The following is a 26,361-nucleotide window of genomic DNA, read 5'->3' on the forward strand; positions in this document are numbered from 1 at the left end:
CCTTGGCCATTTCGGGCCACGGGATGTCTAGCCTGGACGCAGAGCGCTGACACGCGGCCTGCAGGTCCATGCTCAGACAGGGCGAAGCTGGTGTGCTATCGCCCGGGAGAGCAGCCATCGCTCCCGGCTTTGCCGTTTGAGCCGATGACATGAAGATATCTTCTTCTTGCTCATCCGAATCAGACAGGAGGGACTCAGAGGTGTCCTCTTCGTCCTCCATGTAGTCTAATTCCAGGACATCCTCCGCGGGCGAGACCATGGTGAGGTCTCGCCGGGAGCTCCCTCCTTGTGAGGCGTGGGGCTCCGTTCCCGCATCTCTTGCCGCCACCGGGTCCCGGCCTGACACGGCGTGGGATCCCGGTTCCGCAGCTACCGCTGTTAGTGAGCCCCAGACCGACACAGTGAGGTGCTTAGTCTCTGCGGCGGACGCCCCCGTGTCTTGATTGCCAAACGGCGAATCAGTGGACATGAGGGAGTCCTGTTCCAACAAGCTAGCTTGGTATGCTAGCCGTCGGTGGAGGCTCTTTCGGGTGAAACGAGCACAATACCCGCACTAGCCGGGGTTGTCAATAGCCTCCTGGGCGTGTTCCAGCCCGAGGCAGGACGAGCAGACCTGGTGTGAGTCTGTGCCTGCTATCTTCAACCCGCAGCCGCATGACCGAGCCTCCGAGTCCCTGACTCCTCTGGTGTGAGGGGGAGAGGCGTCCATCTTGTTCGCCTCGTGGCGTGGAGAGGAGCCGCTCGTAACAGGTACGTCGTTGAGAGAAAAGTGTTACCAACCCGTCCTTAATCCGGAGAAAAAGAGACGGTGTGGGTCCTTTGTTCTCAAAGAATATTGACTGGTGTGTCAATATACTTCTAATCCTTTTCTCCTCCGTGAGAGAGAAAAAGAAAAGCGTCCTCGCTACCGTGGTGTCGGTAGTAAGGGGAAGCTAGCTAGCAACAGGTGCGTAGCTAGCTTGAGAAAAATCAAAACCTTACCTTACTTTCCGGGGAAAGAAACGGCGAGGTCGATTTTAATACTAACTGGCGTTAGTATTACCGTCTTCTTGCGAAGCAGAAGGAGTAGCCGGCGAGCGCCCGTCGACCGAAATGTTTTGGATTTGGGTTCAGTCTGTGGACTGTTAAGCTTGTCCGGCTACTGTAGAGATGTGCTCTGAATCGAGAAGAGGTGTTTGAACGACGCATGCGTCGTGGCGCAAGCTACTTATAGGGGGTGATTCCCTGACGTTGACGTCAAGATCACCAGCCAATCAGGATTGGCGTAATGAGATTGATGCTTCTGTTTGCTCCGCGATGAGGTGCATCCCATAGTGAGACATCGAACGGAGTGTTATGAATGAGAACTTAAAGGTTTTACTGCCACAGGAAAAAATGAGACTTTTAAGATTGGCGTTATTACTGATATTTACTAAAGTAGCATGTGTTTTATCTAGATTAAAAACATTTGCTGAATTCAATGTGTTAATTTCCAGCCTTTTTAAAACCTTGCTTTGCCTCTACAAGCTACTTAGCTCAACCTTAGCTTAGAACATAAGTTAAAATAAGATTTAACCTACCAAACCATGTCTTACAATAATTGTTAAATGTGGTTCACCAAATGTAATGGTGTTTGAACAATAATTGTAAAACAGTCATTAAATAATGTTTAATTGTGTTTGAGAACAATAGCAGTTGTATAAACGGGTTTGCAGTGACCACACATCTGGCAATGATGCAGTTGATAAAAAAATTAGAAAAACAAAAACAGCCTTAATTTGCGGGAAACAATTCTTTTTTTTTTCTTCACTTTATTCATTTCAAATTCAAGTGACTTTTATCTTTACTGATTTCAAACAGTTTGAAGTGGAACTTCGCACTAATGTGCAAACTTAATATTTATAATATGTTTTTGCTTGCAACATCTTTGAAAAAAATGAAAATGGGAAATGGGAGAAACCTCAGGGAGAGCAACAGAGGAGGGATCCCTCTCCCAGGACGGACAGACGTGCAATAGATGCCGTGTGTAAATGGAAGAGATAATACATTTGCAACATAGGTAGACCAAATGTTTGGAAATGCATGTGTCTATAATAAGAAGATGAATCCACGAGAATGTCAACTATCCTGTGGGAGCCATCAGGGAAGTAGTATGATGAGAGCCCGTTAGGACCACAGTGATAGGTTCAGCCACGACTCGAAGTCCAGGACTCAAATCCAGAACTCAGGATAGAGGATCCAGGACACAGGATCCAGGACTCAGGACTAAGGATCCAGGACTCAGGATCCAATATGGGTGTTTGTGCTGTTTTCTTCTCTATAGGAAGCTCACAATTCTATGATTGTATGGTTTGAAACATCATCAAAAACTGCTTTACTGTGAGATGAAAAATCCCTCTATCAAAGACCCATGTCAGAAATACAGAGGCCACAAGCTAAATAAGCTATTATCTAAGTTGTTCACCTTGCATCAATTACAAACATGTGATTTTCTCGCTTTTCTTGTGCTTTGTATGATGCAGGATGGCCAGAATCCGTCTAACGGCAGTGTGGCCGATAAAACCAGCGGCTATGATATCGGCCAGCTGGCTACCTCCTCTTTGATGGGTGAGACACACACGCGCGTGCGCACACACACGTACAATACCAGTTCTAGTTCATGTTGTGTTTCATTATGAATCCAATATATGGGGCTGGATGAGCAGCAAGCTAGGAAATTGCATTAGTAACCATTGGAGATTCCTGGTGTAATTTTCCATCTCCTTCATGCTTTTTCTCGCTCTTACTCATATGCTGTAATGCCAGTGTACCCAGACAGGCATGAGTGAACAATCAGGTAGAAGTTCACACATGTTTTCTTCTCTCATTTCTCATTTCTCTCTCGCTTTTGATTTTGGCATCCACTACTCTACATCCTGCGTCTGTCTGCCTCATTTCCACTTCTTCGGGAAGGTTAATTATGAGACCTAATGTGTTATGCTTTGCTGAACTTTTACCAGTGAAAGTTCCTCTATTACCCTGACAGTATAATTATGAAGGCTGTGAAAACCTCATGAATACATTACATAAATACAGACATTCAGGCAGACAGCTGAGGGGCTGACACCTGCTCTGAGACTTACAGAACCGGTCCAGTAAAAAATCAATTGAAAAAGCTTTTTGACATTTACTCAGACTTAATCGCTTTTCAGTCATCACGTTAATTGGCGGAGCAAGTTGTGCAGAGTTGTGCAATCACAAAGTGCAACTGACAACCTTACTGCTCAAATCAGATCACACTGTGCAAACTTAAATATTGTTGTACAAATATAATTATACTAAGACGAATAGATTGCTACATTTGTTCTCTTTTTCATGATGTGGTTTGATAGATGTATCACGCCAATGGGATTGTATTAACAGCAAACGGCTAAAGCCCACACATTTAATAGTGTTGAAAAATCCCAAGGGTTTATCACTATGACATTATTCAGGTGCTCAACAGATTTCATGCAGACCCAGCATGAACATACTCATCAAATATAATGGCCATAGCAAATAGATATTTTCCACGTACAAGTTGAACATTTGGTCTAATCAGAAGGCCATCAATTCAATTAGCCATTAAACGTGAAGCACTTTGTTGAAAATGGTTCACTGTTTCGAACCTGGTGTCCTTATAGTTGAGGTCGTTTTTGGTTGGCTAGGTAAAACAATGACACAAATTTTACCCAGGAGACCAGAGTTTGTGAAACTAAGAGTAAACACGTTGAGTAAATATAAGTTAAACTAGGTTAGTCCTATGCTACGTCACATAACTTCACACAATACTTATTTGTATCTAAACCTAACCAAGTATCTAGCTGTGATACCTCAGTTATGAAAGCATGACACTGAAAGCATGAGTGGTCTAAATTCAGCACAACGTCACTACTGCTAAACCTCTGCATGTTAGCATGCTTACGTTAGCATTCAGCTAATACCACCACTAGACCATAGTACAAACTCACAGAGCTGCTAGCATGGCTGCTGACTGTCTAATAGTGTTTGCCAAATGTCATGTTTTTTTTTGTACCACTGTCACGGCTGCAGCTTTGACTATTTTAGTTCATTGTTTCAGCCCACCGGTGCTTGAAACTAACACTCTTTTCTTGCTAACAGCATTTTACAGCACTTGCCCATTTTACCCTTTTAGGATGTGATTAAATCAGATTTTTCTCGAATTATTCCCATATTGGCTGGTAAACAACAAAGCTCTGAATGCAGCACCTACATCTTTCATCTCACTTCATGTTTGTCCATCTGTCTGTGTTTGTTCATCCGCTCTGTTTCCGCACAACATACAGCAGGGAGTCACGCCTCACATAATGCAATAATGCATTCTGTCTATTTTTGTAAAGGGACTTATTCCTGACTGACTCTGGTGTCTTCATTCAAACGTGTAGCCATGTGTATACTGTAGCAAAACAGTACACAAGATGGAAAAACCCAATCGTTGCTTACAGCATACAATCATTAACTGGTTTCCTAACTCACCGGTTTCTCCTACAATTAGACCTCGTTAATAAATTAGAACAATGTTAAGCAAGTACACATGGATGGAAATAACATTCCTGCATGGCTATGACACACATTGTTTTGTTTTACCAATACTTATTTTTGTTTTCTGCAACCCCACCTACCAAAGGAGGCTGTTTGGGGAAAAACACAACATTATTGGTGATACCCTTCATTAAGATCCAGGCAATCCTGCCCATTCCTCAACAAAAAAAAAGGTCTCTAAAGACTGACTATAGCTGGAACATTACAGCTGGACTGTTAAAACATTTTTGATTGGTTACATTTTATATGACACAAATGTTGGTGACGTGCATAGTGCAGATTTAGCAGCTAACTTTTGCGTCGGATATTGGCCTCAGCAGTTTGAATAGATCCATAACAGAGCTTGTGAATACTTACATTTGACAGGTGGCTAGAAGCTACACTCAATAGCCTTTATTATATATACAGGTTATGTGTATATGCTGCCCCTAAGTGGCCCAAATAAATCAGTTAATGCAGTTTCATGCTAACACACCTAATATAATGCAATCTTTTTCATTTTCTTCACACTGGCAATTAGACATTTTTCTATATTTCTTCTTGTATACGAACAGTAGAATGGAATTCATATAACCTTCATTCATAGTTGAAGTTGGAATGTATAATCCACTGCAATACAACCCTATCAGGCCAATATACTGTAGGGACATGCCGTTTCAGTTTTCAATACTATATTGGCTGTACTATAGCTACTAATCAGCAGAGAAATTGGCTATCATGCTGCTTCCCTCTGAATTCGGACACATGATTATTCTGTGGCCTGCGACATTTGCCAAGTATGATTTGCTCATTTTTAACACTGAAGTGCGGACAGTAATGCCAAAATATCCAATTCATACAACAAATGGGATTTTTTTTTCAGTGTGCAGACTTGAATAGATGCAAACATAGCTTTCTCACCATTGAGCCAGAACAGAGCCTCATTACAGTCAACACAGTGTGAACGCAGAGTGAGACAGCACATCCTCTGGGTGTTGGACTTAAACAGAAATACCATATAGGGGTTTATTTTCTCTTTCAATTAGCCAAGGCTCTATTACTTTCCCGCCACCCTTATAACCTCCTCCTTGTTCTGCTTACTTTACTTACTTACTTTAACCTTTCCTCCTCTTTCTCTTTTTCCATTTTGCCTTTCAACCTTTCCTTTTGGCTTCGCCTCTTCATTTCCCGAGACCTTCCTGACCTTGTCTCCTGTGATTAAAAGAGATGATGGCTCGTTTGTAGACTTGCCCAGTGATTACAGGTTATGAATAACATATTACTGCAGAGATTAGATACTGCTCGACAAGAGTCCATTTAGTTAAAGCAACAGGGCTGCGAATTTGTCAGTCACAATAATTAGGGCCTGAGATTTCACTTGGACTTTTCTTACTGAAAAAAGGCCCTTATCTATTTCTAAATGGATGCGGTTCTGATTAGATTTAATGTTCACAGTCGGCACCAAGCACATACAGAAAATATATTTTGAGCCTTATAAAAAGTGACAGACAGGCCTTGAAACGTCACGTTGCTTGAGTTCTTTATGTTTAATTATGTTCTAGACAAAACTAAAGTCATGTAAGAGGCAGTACGACTGCATACAAAGTCAATGAAAAGAGGCAGATTGGTGCCAGTGTTCTGTCAGACCCACCTTAAAGAAACACTGTTGTGCTTTTTGGGGCAATCCTTTTCATTTAGTGTGTTTATATTGTTTTTTATGCATGTAAATAGAATGCAAAGGCTAAGAGGGGGTTTCTCTCCACCCCCCTGCCTGAAACGCCTCGATTGGACACTTTGTTTACTTCCGTAACATAATGACAGCTATAGGTAACACTCGCGCTTATGTTGGCTAGTGCTCCAACACATTGTAGGTGATAGCCTAAGGGGCGGGACATCTCTAAGCCAATCACAACAGAGCTGGCCAGCTAACCAATCAGAGCAGACTGGGCCTTGTTTTCAGACAGAGGGTGAAAAGAGGTGCTTCAGCACTGGCAGTATGAGAAAAAGAGCTTTTTGAACATTAAAGCATGGAAACATGTCACAGAGCACAACATACAAATTTGAACCTGAACATTTGCATAATAGGGCCCCTTTTTAAAACCACAGTTTTTTATTTGTTTGTTTATGTTACGCTACAGTTAACACTGCCATTTTTTAATTCAGTATTCAGAGAGCTGATGGACTTTTTAAAGACATAACTTTCCCACAAAGCTTTTAAAACAGCTCTGGCATTCAACAAGTTTTACTCAGGTCTAGTTTAACCAACTAGAGCTGGAAATGAATTACAAAATAAAAAAAATGTGTTCTGCCATTATTACATTTAAATTTGTGGAAATTGAAATACACTATGATTTCTTTCATATCAAGTTCTAATAATATTTTTTCTCTTTCAGTCTTCTATTAAATGACCTTCATGCAGCGCTGCTGAAGTGCAGTCAGTTATGAACAATTACATTTACAATCCTCTCCAAAACCACCTCGGGTGCTGTCATTTCCAATCTTCTCCAATTACAGTTTTTATGGAGCTCCATATTGGAATGCACAAGCAGAAAGAAAAGTGTTTATTATGCTGAAAGTGTAGAATTTCTATTCAAGTATTACAAAACAAACGTTATTTGTATCCCATCTTTCATACAAGAAATGCAGCACAAAGTGCTTTACACTGAGGGAAGACAGATAGAGAATTAACATTAAAACAGGGATAGAATGCCATAATAAATGGAAACTAAATGCCACTAAGATAAAAGAAAAAATATGATACAAAGAATGCATAATATAAGATGGTCAATAAAACCCACTAAAATATTTAAAATATTAGAGTTAGCCCCCATATTTACCAGATCAACACTTCAACAGGATCAAAATGCTCCATTCTCTTCTTTCTATATCAGTATTGGATATTAGATTTTCTGAAGTATTCTCCCTTAAGTACACTCTACATATAAAACCATTTTATTCCTCCATGCGTCTTCTTTTTCCATTTCCATTTTCCCGTCCATCGCTTTTTTGTTCAATGTTCTGCCCTCTTCCATCCTCTCCTGTCCACCCCTTCATGTAGCCTATCACTTTATCTCCTCCCCTCAGATTGTCCCCTTCTTCCCTCTGCTACCACACTTACTGTATGTCCACCTAATCCACTTTATCAACATGTGTCCTTCTATCTGTTCCCCTCATTTAGGAGTGGTGGCCACAATAAAGGAGCACATCACCAAGCCGACGACGATGGCCCAGGGGCGCGTCGCCCACCTGATTGAGTGGAAGGGTTGGGGTGGAGGAGGCCAGGGTGGGGGGGGCGTGGGCAAATGGACCTGCGGGGGGGTGAGTGCCGAGCTGCAGGAGGATGAACAGTTTTACTCCCAAATGACGGACGAGATCAAGGAAGCTCGCTTCGCCGCAGGTGAAAATACACGAGGGAATCAAAGTGAAGAAAAATAAGATGTTGGAGATGAAGTGTTGCTCAAATCCCTCGGGTTGTGGTTTCTGTTCGGTTATCTTGTATAGAGGGAGCATCTACACAAATCAATAGTCCTTAAGACGAGCCATGACAGTGACTCAAATCGAGTGCACTTATTGGATTTCCCCTTGTTTGTGGAGGAAAAAAACAACTGGGGGTAGACTTCAGAGAAAAGGAGCACTAAATGTGTTTGTTTCACAGGAGTGGCGGAGCAGTTTGCCCTGGCAGAGGCAGCCATGAATGTGTGGTCGATGACCGACGGCTTAGAGCAGCCCTCCACCAGTTTGCAAGGTTGGTCCTGTTAAAGGAGCTTCTTTTGGTCTTTCTCTTTTCATTGTAATTTCCTCCATGGAGGGAACAGCAAACTTTGCAGATCCATTGTTTCTGAATACAAATCAAGAAAAAGATTAAAACATTGACTTTAATATCAAAGTCCTTATTGGATCTTCTTTCTTCAACAGCAAGGACAGGGTTTTGAGGCAAATAACGCAAGACTGAATCAATTGCTGCACATCATAATTGATTTTATGAATGCTACGGAATATATGACATGACAATAAATTGTAAAGCATGTCTTAGGAAAGGTGTATATATATATTCTTAAAGACCTGGTTTGCACTAACCCACAGGAGTAGAAAGATCATGAGCAGGATGTGTGCAGCTGTTTCAGTTTTTTACCACACTAAGCACTGATGTATTGTCATACTTTCCGAGACTGTTGAATGCAGTGACATTTCTCCACAGTTAAAGTTCTGCCAGGAAATTGTGCCCAAATATCCAAGGTCCCTTAGAGGAGGGACCTTGTTGACTTAGCCATGACTCTTCATCCAGCGTTACTCACTGGACAAAATGTACCATTAATATTATTAATATACATTGAGCTTAAAGGGGTAGTTTGAGTTGTTTGCGGTTGGGTTGTTAAATCCATTTCCTACGGTAGCAAAGTAGTGAATTCACGCGGCAGTAGCCTTTCTGGCGGCAAGGTTAGTAAATATCTATATCTAAATATGGCAAACACCGTAACATTTAAAGGTAGTCCTTTTTTAGGTGGCTTGAATACATGCATTTTGGCTGCTGCCCCCTTTAACAGTGGTACATTGCTTAGCTTACATGATGGATATTCTGTTGTCTCTCCAAAACTGGGTGTGTGCAGACCATTACACTATGTACAATACACTTACTATAGAAAAGTATGATAATGCTAGCATCGTAACATGCATTTGTATTTATTTTTGTTTTGAGTATTTCTTTACCAAATCGTAGTAGAAAATGTCAAAATAAATCTCAGACAGTATTGCCATCAGTAAAAATATTTCTAATTGTAATTCTTATTTAAAAACACGTTGTAAAGCTTTTGTTGAAACCTACTAACAAAATGATATTTTATGATGTATTATATATTGTAGGTTACTAAATGGAGAATATCCACTGTATTTCAATGTCTCAAAAAGTAGTCCTTGCACATATGCCCCTTGTGATTTGACAGGATTTGTCATACAGAAATAGCTTTCTCATAGGATAAACACTTGTAAAAGCTACATGCAGCAGCTGCTTCAGAGTAAGTGTATGGAAGCAAACAAGAGACAGAAGTATTTTAATTTGATCAGACACCGAATTTATAGCATTGAAAATAATTACTTTGAAAATCATGTATCTGAATTTTTTTGCTCCGAATTTACCTATGTGAAATAAAAATGTAAAAATTCAAGTTAAAAAAATTCGAATGTTCAAATTCAGATCCCAAAAATTCAAGTGAAAAAAATTCGACGTCAAATATTTCGGTGTTTAAAATTCGATGTAAAAAAATTCGGTGTATAAAATTCGACGTCAAAAATTGCGATGCAGCCTCATCCGGGCTACTCAGACAGGATAAGCAATCGAGTCCGAATGCAATCAAACCGACTTCTGGCCTGTCAGAGCCAAGCGGCAAACCCCGGGACAGTGCGGTGAAGCCCAATGCTGCAAACTGTAGGCGATGGATGCAGATGGGAGCAATTCCCGTAGACCCTATGTTAAAATGTCCAACTTAACATCAGAAAATGAACATGTTTCTAGCCTGGATCCACAAAAACATATTCTGTATATAGTTAGATTCCCCCTTCATGACAACGGGACTGCTGCTCCTAGCTCCTCTCTGCTAGCTCCATTGGCTCCGTGATGCTACAGCGGCTCAGCTCTTGAGGAGAACACTAATTGAACTCGGCCGTGTTTGTTGTGTTGGTTCCTGGTGGACTATTCGTCATGCAAATATAGGATTTATCTGCGGTAGAAACAGACCGTCCATGAATGCAGTTTCTTCGGTAAGTCAACCCTGCGTACTTTATGTTATGTTACTGGTGTTTTTATTAAGCTAACGTTAATTAATGTTTAGAGTTGGGTTAGCATTTAAGCAATCGTAGCTCCATCTGTGCTAACGATGCTATGCGTAGCATCCATAGACTGGTAGCATCCAAGAGTGTAAAACATTAAGTGGGATGCTACTGTATACCAAAAGGCTTCTGTGTGAGATTGCTAAAATAAGGTCATCCTTGTACGTTGGATAGTTAGTTTGCTAGTTAGGTTACTGTATGCATTGTTAAGGTTCATTTAAATTCGCTATGCTCTACTATAGCATAAAATAGACTAGCTAACGTCAACGTATTGTTGAAGAGAGGCTTAGTGTATATTCAATCAACCTCACAATGAAATGTGTATATCTTTAAAATATGAACGTCACATTTCAAGATGGTCCAGAAATAACGCTCCCTTAGATATTGTAATATGGTTTGTTGAACTGGAGTTATTTATTGCAGCTAACCGCCTATCCGACGAACGACCCAAACATTGTTGTTTTTAATATTATTACCAATGCCTCTTTTAATTGTATTATCATCACACTTGAGAAACAGCCTTATCGTGGCTGTACAACAGAACATGTAACTTAATGCCTGCATTTAAGGACGATGAATAGCGTAGTCAATGCTTTAGTGACAAGGAAATTATTTGTTTAAATATTAGATACAGTATGACGTTATCTGTGACTTCAGTCAGAATGAAGCTTATCCATTGCATTGTATTTGTTAAATAGGTTTGTGTCTTACCCTTACGTGTGTGATACATATAAATATGGCATATGAAAACAAATTAATTTGACTGACTCATGAAAACTTCATCCAAAGTAACAGTAAAATAAAAAGGACCTACACAATAATACTCAATCAAACTGATACAGTGGACTGTGATATCCAGCAATTTCTGAAGTATAACAATAAGATTATGACCTATTTTTAAAAGAAGATAAAATGTGTTTGCATGTAAAGAAGACTGTAACCCATGCATGTAACTTTACATCTGTTTGTTCAAAGTGTCCTTAAGGTGATCCAGACAGGCTGGACCAGAGGAGGAGAGACAGATCTGGAGTCCTAACAGCAGAGAACTTCAGCACGGATTCCAAGGTACTAGGGCTGAACGATATACCGTATCATGGCGATAACCGCGGTATGCGCATGCGCGGTATTCACACCGCAGGGACGTGCGGTTTTATTCATTTAAACAACAAAATGCTTACGCACTTTAGCACAGAATTTAAAATAAAGATACCCTTATTACTTATCGAAACTGCACATACAATATATCCGATTAAAGCTGAGACTCCACAGATTATTTAAGTATAGTATCTAAGCGATCCGATCTCGCAACAGGGGAAGCAAACACAGACATCACAACACGTACCTTTTACGGAGCTTTTACGGGAGATCGTCTCACCGTAGCTGTCAATCTGATCAAAAGACGTGTTCAATGGCATTAAAACGAGAAAGAAAAAACGCGACTGAATCGGTTGATCCATAGGTTGATAATGTATCTGTGGCTTTGAAGCAATTGTTTATAATCCATAATTCCATTTTTATGTAAAAATCGGAGCACAAAAGTTAGCTGCTAATGGTAGTCACTAGAGTGTATGCAGCTTCCGGTTTTGGCTACGCGTCACTCTCACTCCTTATTTGTTCATGTGTTGGTGTGTGTAGAACTTCCCCTGCATGCACAGCAAACCACCAATAACAATCATTCTGTATCAAGATTGATGCAAAACAAGTGATATTTGACCTTTTTAGACAGATTTAGCACAAAAAAAACCTCTTTTGGGGCCATTTGGGTGGATTTTCCATATCTCTGGCCCACCTTGCTGGATTTTGACATGTGACATCTCTTTCTGACCGTCAGAGCCAATGGAATCGAGGGGAAATCACACAGTCCTTATTTGGTAATGTGTGTGTGTGAGATTTCCGCATAGCCAAGACCAGAAGCAGCAGCCACGCTGGTGGCTACCATTAGCAGCTAATTTTTGCTCTGCGATATTTACATACAAATGTAATTATGGATTATAAATTAAATCATTTTTGTATACAGAGACGTTAAAAACCTATGGATTAACCGATTCAGCCGCGTTTTTTCTTTCTCGTTTTAATGCCATTGAACACGTCTGTAGGAGCCATTTTGTGGGTGATGTTGGTGTGTCAGTTTATTTAAGTTATATGTATAGTGCAATATTATTTATGAACACTGGGTGGCGGGGTTTAGCTGCACCGGGTGTATATAAGGAGGTCATAGGTGACAGGAGATGAGGGGACACAGTAGGAGAAGAGCATACCGATTCCACCAGCCCGGCAGATGCTCATAGAATCACTAGAACGCTAAATTAACCCTGGTATGTAAAGACGAATAAACATCATCATAAACCACAACTAAGGACCGGAAAATCATCTGTTTGTGTCTGCGTCTGGATCACTTTTCAACCCTTCTGTGAAAGTAACGGCAAAAATATATAGGACATAGGAAAAGGAAATTGCCATTACATTAAGTGGAATCGTACTTTTGAGTGAAACTGGACAATTGGATTCACTTCAAATTGGATTAAGGATCGTTTTCGGGGAAAACAAATAATTGGATTATTGCACCATCGACTTCTCATCACGGATCAGCTGCACACGCCACAATCAGCTGGAGATTGTTCCCACCTGCGAGGACCGAAGAGGCTGAAAGAGGACTGGGAAAGCGGCCGGGTATGTGCACCGTGCAGCATGATAAGTAGATTGTAAAAGAGATATTAAGCTGTATTGGACAATGGCTTAGTAAATGGATGTGGTGCTGCAACATTGTCAGTTGTTTGAAACAGCGCGCTGTCAGCTAACGGACAATTCCTGAGAACGAAACTTAAAGGGACAGTGAACATTAATCATGTCTGTGACATCTGACGTCACGTCACAAGATGGCGCTGTTGGACTGCAATCTGTGAGAGAAAAAAGGATTATCACTCACACTGCCAAAGGATTGGAATTGTTTATTGCAAACTGCCAAAAAGCAAGAAACTTCAGTTACAAACAAGTAAAGAAGTTAATGGAAGTACTGAAAGAGCTTATGAGCTCAGAAGACAATGCAAAGGAAATACAGTTGAAACTGGTTGAATTTAAGAAGTTGTGTGATGAACTAAAAGAAAATCACAAATCATTAACTGACCTTCAACTGCCTGAAGAAGAAATGGGAAAGCAAAGGCAGTGGCTGCAAGAAAAGATGCATATATTTGATGGATTTATACAAGATGCAAATGTGTGGTTATCTGAGAGTGGACAGGCAATTAGACACTCTATTGTGGGAAGTGCCATAGAACAAAGTGTCAGCTCAGATGACATCGGACCTGATGACAGCATTTCAAAGGCATCACACCCTCAGTCAAAATACAAACCTGGTTCATCACACGCATCATCTACCTCTTCTGCTCGAATTAAAGCCCAGGCAGAAAGGGCAGCTTTAATCGAAAGGGCGGCAGCACTGAACAGTCAACATGAGCTTGATGTAGAAGGGGAACAATTAAAACACCAGAAACAACAGTTGGAACAACAGAAACAACAGTTGGAACAACAGGAAGAACAGGTGAAACGGAAAAAGGAACAACTGGATATACAAACTAAGCTGGCAGAAGCCAATGCCAGGCTAAACGTGCTCAGCATGGGATCAAGACACACCTCTAGAGCATCAGATGGGATGAGCTCTTACTACAGAAACCCTACAGCAAGATTTAACGTACAGGCCACTGAATTCTTGCCTCATCAAGCCCAAACCTCTATTCCCAGACAAAGTATACAGACACATGTGCGGGGACATGTTGACATCACACCACCTGTAATCAACAATGGTAATCAAGGTGACATCTATAACCTAATCCAGAGGCAAAATGACAACACTGCTATGCTGGCTCAACAACATCTCACTTCTACTTTACCTCCAAGAGACATTCCTGTTTATGACGGTGACCCATTGCAGTTTGAAGCTTTCATCCGTGCATTTGAAAGAGGAGTAGAGCGGAAAACTAATGATGAAAGTGACTGCCTGCATTACCTAGAGCAATACACTAGAGGACAACCACAGGACCTAGTGCGCAGCTGCCAACATCTGCCTCCAGCTCAAGGTTATCAAAGGGCAAAACAGCTGCTTAAAGAGCACTTTGGTAATGAACATAAGATCGCCACTGCATACATGAACAAAGCATTTACCTGGACAATGATCAAAGCCGAAGATGTGAAAGCACTGCAAGCCTTCTCTTTGTTCCTAAGAGGTTGTTGCAATGCAATGGAACATCTCACCTATATGGATGAAATGAATGTTGTTTCAAACATGAAACACATACTTCAGAAACTACCCTACAAATTCAGAGACAAGTGGAGGAATAGAGCATGTCAGCTACAGGAAGAGCGTGGGCATCGAGCTACATTTCCTGACCTTGTTAGCTTCATAGAGAGGCAAGTGAAGATACTGTCAGATCCTCTGTTTGGAAGCATCCAGGATGATAAACCAACTGCAGCTATCAAAACTGTTATCTCTACCTTTTCAAAGGGAAAACCAAGCCTAAGAGCAAGTAGTTTTGCAACAATTATTACCTGCCCAAGAACACCAGTGCTAGAACATGTAACAACGAATGGAATGAAAATACCTCCATCAAGCCACAACTCCCTACATTTGTGTTTGTTCTGCAGAAGAAGTGGTCACTCATTGGAGCAGTGTCCACACATCCTGAAGAAAACACACAGAGAAAGAATGGACTTCTTGAAAGGAAAAGGGGTGTGTTTTGGATGCCTAAAAATAGGACACATGAGCAAACACTGCCACAGTCGTTTGACATGTTATGTGTGCAATCAAAGTCATCCTGAAATACTCCACATTGAACAAAAAGGCAAAAGAGAGGAAGCAGAACACACAAAACAGAATGGGAAGCCAATGGAAAGTAATAGTGTCATCTCACCTCATACATGTGGTCTCATTGGGGCCGGTGATGAAAACTCCATCTTCTCCATTGTACCAGTACAAGTAAAGAGCCACAAAGGGGACAAAGTGTTACAAACTTATGCATTTCTGGACCATGAAAGTTCATCCACCTTTGGCTCAGAAAGTTTAATGAGGAGGCTAAACCTTACAGGACAAAGGACTAACATTCTCCTAAAGACAATGAATCAGAGAAAGATTGTGTCTAGTCATCATATCTCAGGTTTGGAAATATCGAGTCTGGACGAAAACAATTTCCTTCAACTATCCGATGTGTTTACACATAAAACCATGCCTGTTTCCAAGCACAATATTCCTCTACAAGAAGATCTGGAAAAATGGCCTTACTTAAAGGACATCAAAATTAATGAAATTGCTTCTGGCATTGACCTACTCATTGGGACAAATTCTCCTAAGGTATTGGAACCTTGGGAGCTGATCAATAGCCAAGGAGAAGGACCGTACGCTGCAAAGACCCTACTGGGGTGGGTCTTCTATGGTCCCCTAAAAGGAAGCAACGACAGCAGAGATGCTAATGGCCACCCTGTTGCTACTGTCAATCGGATATCCATTGTACACCTAGAGGAGCTATTGGTCAAACAATACAAGCATGATTTCAAGGAAAATACAAGCAAGGAAACAGAGGAAATGTCCAGAGAAGACAAACAATTCCTGAACATTATGAATCACTCTGCAAACATGTCAGACGCCAAAGAGGATGGTGATGTTGTAGCGGACGCCAAAGAGGATGGAGATGTTGTAGCAGACGCCAAAGAGGATGGCGATGTTGTAGCAGATGCCAAAGGAGACAGTGATAGGGATGTTGAAGGCAAAACTGAGGCCCCCCAAGAAGAAGAAGATGAGGGTCGGGATTCAGGTGATTACTATGAAGAGGCAGAAGACGAGCCTTTTGAAAGCCAGCCGACTTCAGACTCCTGTCACAGCATGCCTGACTTCACAGCAGATGTCGAGTTACACCAATCTGACGCAGTGCCTGAGGAAGAAGCCAAGCCTGTGGCCAAGAAAGTGAAAATGTCAGATGGACACTACTGCCTAGACTTGCCATTCAGACAAGAAAATCCCAGCTTGCCTAACAACAAACACGTTACCGAGCAGCTCATCTGCGATTTTGCTGCTATGGTAGCAGGGCACCGGCTGAACCCAAGTGACAGACCTGAAGAAGTGACTGACTCATCAATGCAGGAGCCCTATAAGGAGAGGCTTGGAATTGGGTGAAAATATAACCCACAGGTTCTCTCGGCGCTGGACGGGATGGCAACACTATTGCATCAACCTAAGAACAGCAAAGACTGATGACCCTTAAAATAAGGGAGAAGAAAATAAACTAAAAATTATTTAAGAATTACATGCTAACACATACACACCATTTGTATAGCTCCTTTATTATTTATTGGTAATTGTTTTTGTTTTCATACTAAAGCCAATTAGGGGCCGGTGTGTAGGAGCCATTTTGTGGGTGATGTTGGTGTGTCAGTTTATTTAAGTTATATGTATAGTGCAATATTATTTATGAACACTGGGTGGCGGGGTTTAGCTGCACCGGGTGTATATAAGGAGGTCATAGGTGACAGGAGATGAGGGGACACAGTAGGAGAAGAGCATACCGATTCCACCAGCCCGGCAGATGCTCATAGAATCACTAGAACGCTAAATTAACCCTGGTATGTAAAGACGAATAAACATCAACATAAACCACAACTAAGGACCGGAAAATCATCTGTTTGTGTCTGCGTCTGGATCACTTTTCAACCCTTCTGTGAAAGTAACGGCAAAAATATATAGGACATAGGAAAAGGAAATTGCCATTACAACGTCTTTTGATCAGATTGACAGCTACGGTGAGACATCTCCCCTAGAAGCTACGTAAAGGTACGTGTTGTGATGTCTGTGTTTGCTTCCCCTGTCCGAGTTCAGATCACTCAGTGATGATACTATATACCTAAATAATCTGTGGAACCTCAGCTTTAATCGGATATCTTGTAAGTGCAGCTACGATAAGTAATAATAAGGGTACTTTTATCTTGAGTTCTGTGCCAAAGTGCGTTAGCATTTTTCGCTCAGGGGTCATCTAGATCTGGGGTACTCAAATACAAATCTTAAAGGTCCAAAATAAATGTTTCAATAAGACAAAGGTCCGTTTATTACTTGTCATTCAAACTTTTAAACAATTGCAACAAGATTCTTAACACGAGGTTGCAAAAACAAAAATAATCTGTATGCAGTCAGTTTTCATTGTTATTGTGTCTGTGCTTGACCCCTCAGAGTCGCAGTGTAAGAGCTGCACAGTTATGAATAAAGGCAGCTGCACCCTCATTCATTCAGCATTCCCATTATTGCTTTATAAATGTCTTGCCCTCTTGTGTATCCACTGAGGTTCGTCAGGCCCAACACATCTTCAACAAACTCCCCCTTTGCCTCATCATAAAAACTCACAAACACCAGCAACTGAGCATTGTCACTGGACTCACCCACAGCTAAGGAAATGCACTGTGCATTTTTTATTCCATCACAAAGCTGATTAATCAAATCACCAGCCAGTATTTATGTTCTTCTGGTTGCTGTGGAATCTGAGAGGGGGATTTGCTTGATTTGACCTGTTATTTCCTCTTTTTGTTTGCCTTCAACATGGTCTCCATCACTTCAGTCATGCATTCTTTTATACTCAGTTATTATCCAGTGGAATGCCCTTACCTACTGGCCTAGTTAAATCAAAGTGGTTACTTTTTTTTGGCTGGGCAGTGTAGTTTTACACACCGTCTTATTTGACTTTCTCAGGACATAAAACAGTTTTTTGGGGGCAGACCCCCTCAAAGAAAACAATATATTTACACACGTAAGGTCATCATCTTAATAGTTGTGTATGCTCATCCGTGAGCAGAGCATCAAGTTGACATGTCTATTACAGCTGAATGCGGCGATTACCATTTTGTTCAGCAAAACGCCTCACAAACTTATTAAGATCAACAGCTTTAGTGCGTTTTGATTCAATGCTGAGTGCAGCCAAACTGACAGTCTCTTCTCTGTCAGTCAGTGTAGACCGCAAATACCTCATTCCTTCAGTGCTTGGGTCCGAATGCTTCTCGTTTTGCGCCGTCCCCAAATGAAATCGCCGCCAATCATATGTCCACGCTCGCGCCAGGACCGGGGGAGGGGTTACATGACGTGCATCTTGTGCTGCATTCACTTGCACTCGGACATTAGAGACTTTCTCTCATAAATGTCCGATGAGCCACAACTTTTCTTTCAAAACAAAGCTGCCAACTGGGGTGGCAGCTGGGGTGGCAAGGCCTATTTTTAGGGTGTCAGTTGCCACCCCGGTAGGTGAAACTAGGCTACTAGCTACAGTACAGATGGAACTAGATGAGCTGTTAACTCTCGCTCTGACTCAGACAGGTTGAAAGAGACGAGACGACGAGACACACATTTTTCCCACCCGCATTCCGCGAAGACCCGCCCTACTGTGCCTCTGATTCGCAGATTGTTTGGGGGAAAAAAATGCTAACGGGATGCTGAATGTGATTGGACCAATGCGTTGACAGACACACACAGACAGTTGAACAGGACATGCAGAGCGCTGTTTGCAGTCTATGGACATAGCGGATCATTTTGACTCGTTGCGTTGTGGCGATGTCTCGCAGATAACACAGATAATACAGATAATACATATGAAAAGTATAATTTGCTCAGAGTCCAGAGACAGTTGTGGTTCGGTCCGGATCCGGACCAGAGTCCGGACTTTGAGGATGCCTGATCTAGATGCTTCTTATGAGACTTGTGTTTTGTTTTGGTAAAAATGGTTTGTATCGTCAGTTAGCTGAGATTATTTCCGTTAATCTGGTATAACACATTAATAGGTTCTTAAATATTGCGATCCCCTGAGACACTGTCGTGAAAAAAAAAAGTAAAGTACCCGCCGGGACTTTGGGGTTTAACAGGTTAAAAAAAACGCAATATATACCGCAGGGGGGGGGAAATCGCGATGTCAGTTTTTTTCAATATCGTGCAGCCCTACAAGGTACACCTTTTTCATGCTTTACAAGGAATGCATAAAGTAATGACTCTAATACACTGATATACATGCCATTAAACATGACTAAATACTAGATCACCTACACATCAGTGATGTTGAGTGTACTTTCTTAGCAAAAGGTTACATTTACATTTTACCAAGCAACGTCACTTTTTTGTTCAACTTTCACATTTCAATGTATTTAAGGCAAATATGATTGAACATAGTGAGAACTGCGACCCTTTGTCTCTGCATACTGACTGTAAAACAACATGTTAAAAGTAGGGATGCACCGAAAATTATCGGCCGAAAATGGTTAAAAAGGCCCTTTCGGTAGCACCGAAAAAATATCACCGAATGTCAGAACAGGCTTACGTTGGTAACCTAACGTGTTGTTGTGATGACGTAATAAAGACGCGGCGACCATGCTCGCGGCTGGCTCACAGGGGGGGGAACATTGACCTTTGTCATCGAGATTGCCCTGAGCCTTTAACAAATCGTATTAAATAATCTGATGACAGACTGTAAACAGAATAGCTGAAATTTTAACAAACTAAATAACTCAGTTACCTCTAATCATTAACCCATGTTTGTATCATGTAGTTAACTCCGTGTGTTGCTGCTAGCATACAAAACACCTGACGTGGAAACGTTACTCGTGGATGGAGCTACAGAGCTGCTAGAAAGACGGTCGAACCCGGTACATTCCTTCGTCTGCATGCGGTGCACTTTTGCTAAATGTTTAGACAAATTGCTCGTGCTTACATGCTAAACTCTTATTGCACTTATGGTAACAAGTATTCTCCACATCGAGACAGGTAAAGTTTAACCACACCTCGGAGCGCGTTCTCTCCGCCATCTCCGCAGTGTGCTCCGCTGCATGTAGCAGCTGCGTGTGTGTAAACTGCCCCGCCCCCTCGCACACAGACGGGGGAGAGATCTCGTCTGATCGAAAATACATCATAGACGCATTTGTTGTCTTTGCATATTAGAAACGAGTTGGCGACACTAAGACTGCGATATCATGTTTTTTAGCAATAATACATGAAATATATAAATGTACTGTATGCATTCAAAAGTGCTGAATAAATGTTTTATGGACCCATAATAGTGATTATTATTTAAGTTAAGTTTTGCCATAATCATGTCTATTTCCATAATCAGGTAGCTGAACAACATTGGTAAAAAATGTATACATTATATATATATATATATTTCTATTAATCATTTTCGGCCTTTCGGCATTCGGTTTTCGGCCAACTGTTTCCTATTTTCGGTATCGGTTTCGGCCAAGAATTTCCCATTCGGTGCACCCCTAGTTAAAAGTGATTATTTCAATGAGACAACCGCCGGGGCAAGCTTCTACAGTTGCACTAAGTTTTGATAACAGTTAAATATTATTTTAATAATACATTTATTTCAATGTTGATGAATTTAGAACGGCTTATTCATAATCTGATTATCTCTGTACAGGGCTCGACATTAACGACTGCCCGATGGCCCGGGGCCATCTAGTATTTAGCTCGGGCAATGAAGCCTCACCTGCTGGTTGCCCGATCGGGCAATCTATTATGCCAGTATCATGCAGCTCGCGGATCGCGGATCGACAGTAAAACTAAACATATCTATAACTATTTTAGGTAGTTTGAGAGGTAATTAAAATAACTACGTGTGATATTCTAACCTGAAGTGTGTGTTTTGTCTGCTCACCGCTGCATGTGATTATGGAGAGCTGTGTGTCGACTTGTCAGCAGCAGCTGATCTCTCTCTCCCGTCAGATTAGACTTCACTCGCGTTTATGTCCATATCGATCAGATCCAGCTAGTTCTAGCTAATGATATGACTACCTGCTTATTAAAAGACACCTAAACAATAAGTGTCGCTATGCAACTGGGTGAGGCCACAAAGTATAGCGCAGCATTATGCATTTGTTTACATGCCCACCGGAACCCCGAGGCATTACCAACAGATCAACGCACAATCAACCCATCCAGGACATCTCTTTCTCCACATTAAGTGTTAGACATTAGCATTGACTCTTCTTGTCTGTCACATACTCTTCTTGTCTGTCACATAAGTGGCGCAACTGAAGCGGTATTGCGCTAAAGGGAAATTATTTTGACCGGACATTTTGACCGAAGAGATTTAGATTTGCCGGCTAACGGGAACTCTGACATTTTGTGTGCTTCGCGGATGCGCTCGGCTCCTCTCGACTGCTGCTCGGGTCTGCTCGGTCAGCTTCCTGATGAGGAGGCATTCGTTCGACCAACTTACAGTAGATAACATTACAAACATTTTTAACAGGGGCCATACTAGTGTAAATAATGTTTGTTTTGGCAGTTATAACTGAATGTAATGTTTTCTACTTTTTTACATCTGGGAAGGCATTTGCCTTCATCAGATGGAAAGTGTCTTGACCAACAACTTAAGTGTTTCTTATAGCTATGCAGGGCATGCAAGCGAGCAAACACAAACAAGAACAAACAAGTGAAATGAAGAATACAATTGAAATTGTACAATACAATATTGTGGTGCTTCATCTTATAATTCAGTCTAGAGAATGCACCAGACAGCATCTAAGATCTGCAAAAATCTAAATGTTCTAGGGCAGTGTTTCTCAAACTTTTTCATACCAAGGACCACTTAACCAATAAAAAAACACTCGCGGACCACCTAACTCCACAAATATCCAAAAACACATCGTTTTTTACAAATCGCCTGAAAATGGTACAAACAAGTGGCAACATGTGTGATGAAGGTGTTTATCTGGGCTTTATCATGCAATCGAAAGTGAAACTTAAGCTCGTTCCATTGCGGAAATATTCCCAGGAGAGTGCGAAATAAATGTATTTATTTCAAATGTGAAATGTTACCAATATACTCACGGACCACTAGGGGGCGCTCACGGACCACCAGTGGTCCGTGGACCACACTTTGAGAAGCACTGTTCTAGGGGGAGGCCCCCCAAACCCTTCGTGCGTCATTACGTCCGTGTGCATTTTTCAGGGCAATCTCTATTGGGCTCAGGGCCATCTGTAAATTAGCTTAGATGGTCCACAGGGCCATCTCCCAAATTCCTTAATGTCATGCACTGTCTGTAGTACACTGTTGGATTTAAAAAAACACATTCAAATATAGCCCCTGAACAAACAAACACACCTATCTTAAATAACACACTTGCTCTGCAATAATATGTTTTTTGATATTTCTGTTAGGAAAGGACATGCCTGAGAGACAGGACTGCTTCACCATGTTCTCTTTCTCTGAGGATCCAGAAGAACATCCAAGAAGGAAAGGAAAAGCTGATGTTATGAGATTTAAGAGCAGTACAGGACATTCACTAAGAGACACTTATATTGTAACACAAAGACCTGCACACTGACTAGTTTTGTAGTCTAACAGGAACTTCATTTGTGTTGTTTTGTGTTTTACGTTGCACCTCAGACAGTGTGATTATTGTCAGGCCTATAAAGTTTGGCAAAAAAAAAAAAGTCAGCTGATCAAATGCATTTGCCTCACTTTATGAGCTTCATAATACTTGTGCCTTGTACCGCCGAGTTTGCAACGTCATAAATAAATGGGGCCAATCTTCAGTCGGATGTGAATGTGTAATTTAACATTTTCAGTAAGAATAACGGACAAAAGGAGTGCAAATACAATTGATTGAAATGTGAACTAAAAGTTATCAAGCATGAACCATCACCATTTTTTTTTTAAATAAAAACGAAATAATATACATAAGTTACACTAAATGTTAATCTGTTAATTGACAGGCTAGGCCTGTGCAGGTGGTAACAGCTATGCCCAGCATGGGCTAAGTTCTGTAGGTGCAGCTGGTGCAGGTCCTCCTCCATCAGGTCTGTTCCTCCTCCCTCAGGCCTGCAGGGTCTTTCCCTGCGAGGAGGACTCCTCGCAGGGAAAGACCCTCAGCCCTCTCCGGCCAAACCAACAGACAGGACGTTCATAAAGCTGAGGTTTCCCCCAAAGTCTCTAATCATCCATCCTGTGAATATGAGAGGGGACAAATAGTGTAATAGATGCTTTGGACAATAAGAAATGTAAAGTTGACTGTTGAGTTGCTCAGTTTTTTAGATTGACAGGGTTTAATAATACAAACAAAAGGAGAGGCACTGTAAAATAAAGATTGGTCTTTCAATAAATTGTGTTGATTTTGTCTTTTGAATTGTTTGTCTAAAGTCAAGTAGCTATAACTGTTACTTATAGTTTGAATGATACAGTCTGGTTATAATGTTTGGAGGAGGCATCACAGGTAAGAGCACCATTTGTTGTGTTCCATCCACAACAAATGCACACAGATTGATGTGTGTATTTATTTATCTACTATTTCTTGAATCATTACTGTCAGTCCAAAACAAGAGATTTTGTTTTGGTAACATTTAAAAAAAAAAACATTATCTCTTTTCCACTACACTAACTTGAATACTTTAGTTTTTACGTCACTACATTTATCTAACAGCTTTAACATTGTAAAGGTGTCACTTCGGACTCTGGGTAATTATGACAGCATGTCCTACTATTTTGAGAGTTTGAACAAACCAGACCTTAATCTATTAATGTAGAAAATAGTCAGCACATTAAACCATTATGAAAGTAATAATTAGTTAGCTCATTGTTCAAAATAAGCTCCAACGACAACAGTTAAGTCAACTCGTGCATCGGTAATAACAATAAATCAAATGATATAATATAATAGTATAACTTGTGTCTACTTTAAATACTTTAACAACACTTTCCTAATTATACTAGCATACTTTTACTAAAGTAACATTAACATGTTTAAATGCAGGGCTTTTACCTCATTCACACCAACGGTGTTTCAGGGCCGGGTATTTCGTATAGTGTAGCATGGTCTACTTGACTTATCTAACCGAAGTGATCGTTACGTTACCCCCCCCCCCCCACACCCCCACACACACACACACAAAAGGACACGGTAACGTTCTGATTCACTTCAATTAATGATAACTACGGAGCTTGCTAACAGCAAGGCACAAGGCTACTTCACTCATTTAGCTAGCTAATGTAAGATACAAATGCTGTCGAGCCCTCACTGCTTGTAAAATAAAGAGCACAAACTGACTACTTACCCGAGCGGCGAGCCCCACTGTTCTCCGTCATTTTTCTCCCGGGTTGTTGTGATCACATGACTGACAAAGCCGTGCTCTGATAGGCCAGAAGTCGGTTTGATTACATTAGGGCTCGATTGCTTATCCTGTCTGAGTAGCCCGGATGATGCTGCATCGCAATTTTGGACATCGAATTTTATACACCGAATTTTTTGACGTTGAATTTTTTTCACTTGAATTTTTGGGATCTGAATTTGAACATTCGAATTGTTTTCACTTTAATTTTTACATTTTTATTTCACATAGGTAAATTCGGAGCAAAAACATTCAGATACATGATTTTCAAAGTAATTATTTTCAATGCTATAAATTCAGTGTCTAATAAAATTCAAATACTTTTGTCTCTTGTTTGCTTCCATATAGGTGTCACTTTTTTAAATTCAATTCAAGCACTGAGAGCATCAGTGCTATTTCTATGATATATCAGAGTGAAGAGCTTTTAAATCCTCTGCAACCCAAAAGGTCCCAGCTGTTTGGAAAATGATTTCTACAGTTTTTCAAGTAGCAACCATTCGACTGACACTGTTATTTTCCCTCCTCAGCAACACACAGCCACTTCCTGTCACAGTTCCTGCTGGACGGTGGAAGTCTCAGCGTTCCTCAGCACCTGTACCACATCCACGCCCAGACTTATGGCGACAACAGGGGGGCCAACCTCGTCTTTCCCCCAGCGGTGGACCCCATTTCCTCGACGTCCAATAGCCACCAGGACAGAGATCGTCCCCTGCAGGTGGACAGAGGCACTGTCACTGCAGAGGCTGCTGTCAGACACGTGGACAGCAGCTCACTGTCCGAGGATGACGTTTTCTATAACTAGCAGGCCTGCAATCTTGATGCCAATCCCTCAAATGAGCCTTACTGAGAGGATTTGATCCACCAGCAGGGACTGATTTGAAAGATAAACACAGACATCTGTGAGACATCTCAAGAGGCTATTTCTCAAATAACCTGTCTGGGCCCGGTCCTCAGAAACAAAGAACCCAGATTGTATTTTCTCCCCTGTCCAGTTGTATACTTTTGTGAATGTACATAGTTCCATTTTAATTTTGTATCCAGTGTACATTAAACACTTTCATATTATAGGTAGAACTGAACTGTGAAGAGTCAAAAGATACTGGTGTTAAATATCTTGCTAATAAACATCGATTTTAATATACGAACTGTCCAGTGCTTATTTTTCTTCCCATTGAAGAATCAAACACAAGTCCAAACTAAAGCAGATATGAAAGAAAGTGAAAGTGTGTCGTCTTTCAGGTTTAACATTTTTATCTTGAGAAAAGTCCATTATCTTGGACCATACCCCCTATGATTAGATATTACAAATATGTTTCTGTCTGAGAGCGATGGGTGAATTGGTGTGGAGAAAAGACGAGTGTAGAGAATCGCAAAGGGAGATGAAACCGAATCAGAGTGCGTGTGGTCGGTGTGTTTTTCAGCTTTACATCAGGCAGCTTGGCTGAGTATTTGACAGTGCGGGATGGTGGGATAATGGAGGTGTCGGCGTCACTGGTCATGGTTTTTCTTTTAGCATGGGTTTACACAATTTCCGGGACATTAATCAGAACATTGGATCGGTCATTAAAAAATACGTTTATCTTGGGAAAAATTATGATGTAATGGCTGATATTTTTTCCTCGTTGGAAAAACTCAAAGATTATCATTTAAAGAAAACTTTATGGATACTTGATTTCCTCTTTCACATCTTATTTGATGTTTTTAGCCATTAGTCGACACCACAAGTGTTATCTTCACACTCAAGATGTTTTTGTTAATGAGTATTCACATTTTTTCCTTGATTTTGACGAGTACACCAGAAAAGCAATTAGAAATCATTTGGACTGCACTAAAGATTTGATTAAGTTGAGCAGGAACGTTGTTACCAAGGCAACTGTCCTGTT

General features: G+C 41.0%; 1 protein-coding gene across 1 annotated transcript; it reads left to right on the forward strand.

The window, feature by feature from the left end:
- Positions 1-2,501: 2,501 nt before the first annotated feature.
- On the forward strand, positions 2,502-25,619 carry fam131c (family with sequence similarity 131 member C; the record flags this gene model as incomplete). Its single annotated transcript, XM_034206955.1, is given in 4 exon segments — positions 2,502-2,586; positions 7,718-7,936; positions 8,195-8,284; positions 25,006-25,619. Coding segments are annotated over 4 exon segments (669 nt in total), but the record flags the coding sequence as incomplete, so codon positions are not given.
- Between the last annotated feature and the right edge of the window lie 742 nt (positions 25,620-26,361).

This window comes from Gymnodraco acuticeps, unplaced genomic scaffold, assembly GCF_902827175.1.
Source record: "Gymnodraco acuticeps unplaced genomic scaffold, fGymAcu1.1, whole genome shotgun sequence".
NCBI classification, from domain to species: Eukaryota; Metazoa; Chordata; class Actinopteri; order Perciformes; family Bathydraconidae; genus Gymnodraco; species Gymnodraco acuticeps.